The 1,056-nt window shown below is 38.7% G+C and overlaps 1 protein-coding gene across 1 annotated transcript in view; it reads right to left on the reverse strand.

Annotated features, from left to right (window-relative positions):
• Window positions 1-939: 939 nt before the first annotated feature.
• The window catches only part of LOC117800884 (olfactory receptor 11H6-like), a 1,200-nt gene continuing 1,083 nt past the window's right edge, over window positions 940-1,056 (reverse strand). Inside the window, exon 2 of the mRNA XM_034653428.1 lies at window positions 940-1,056. Within this exon, the coding sequence (XP_034509319.1) occupies window positions 940-1,056 (117 nt within the window).

The following is a 1,056-nucleotide window of genomic DNA, read 5'->3' on the forward strand; positions in this document are numbered from 1 at the left end:
AGTTTATTCCCTGGTTTCTCATGCCTATTTTCTGCAACAGTAAATGTTCCTCTACTCAAAGCTTAGAAGGTACTGAAACCCAGGTCTGGGTAAGGAATACTTAATGATTTGGCATATGTGAATGTGTGCATGCCTTTCTACATATCCTCTTCAAAACTGGACTAAGAATTTTCTGTAAGAAGCATCCATATCATTTCCTGTCTTCGTTTGCGGCACACCCTGGACATTTTACCAATGCTTGGTAGTAAAGGAAACACAAATGAAAAACACTACTGTTTCAGTGACGGATACTGGGTCCTTGATCTTATAAATAAAGTAATTGAATTTTTGTTAGTACAATGAGTAGATAGTATATTTCATTATAGAAAAATCAATAGTTGGAAAGGAAAAAATAGTGATAAATTTGAAACACAAAAAATAGTAGTAGGGTAGGGGCGCCTGGGTGGCACAGCGGTTAAGCATCTGCCTTTGGCTCAGGGCGTGATCTCGGCGTTCTGGGATCAAGCCCCACATCAGGCTCTTCCTCTATGAGCCTGCTTCTTCCTCTCCCTCTCCCCCTGCTTGTGTTCCCTCTCTCGCTGGCTGTCTCTATCTCTGTCAAATAAATAAATAAAATCTTTTAAAAAAGTAGTAGTAAGGTAAAAGCCAATATACAAGTCTTAACTTTGTACATATCATCTTGATTACATTAGCTGTCAGACTTCAAAAAATGACCAAAATAGTGACATGACACATTGATGAATGACACCTGTACAGAAGTTTCCACAATAGACCTTTAAGACTGTGGGTATTTGCTTTTGAGACAGGATGAGGGTTCTTCGTGTGTAATGAGTCACACTTTCACGAGAGTAAGGAATTAAACACTCAGACATGCCCAGAAGATATTTTTCCCCCTCTAGTGAGAGAAATTCGGTATTCCTGAGAGAATGATAGGACAACTTAATTCTCTGTATTTTTAGAAATTTCTTTTGATGGTGCTCCCAGGACTTTCTTGAGTGCATCTTTCATATCTTTGTTCTGAAGGCTGTAAATCAGAGGATTAAAGAATGGTGTTGC

The sequence above is a fragment of the Ailuropoda melanoleuca genome, unplaced genomic scaffold (genome assembly GCF_002007445.2).
Source record: "Ailuropoda melanoleuca isolate Jingjing unplaced genomic scaffold, ASM200744v2 unplaced-scaffold8686, whole genome shotgun sequence".
NCBI lineage: Eukaryota > Metazoa > Chordata > Mammalia > Carnivora > Ursidae > Ailuropoda > Ailuropoda melanoleuca.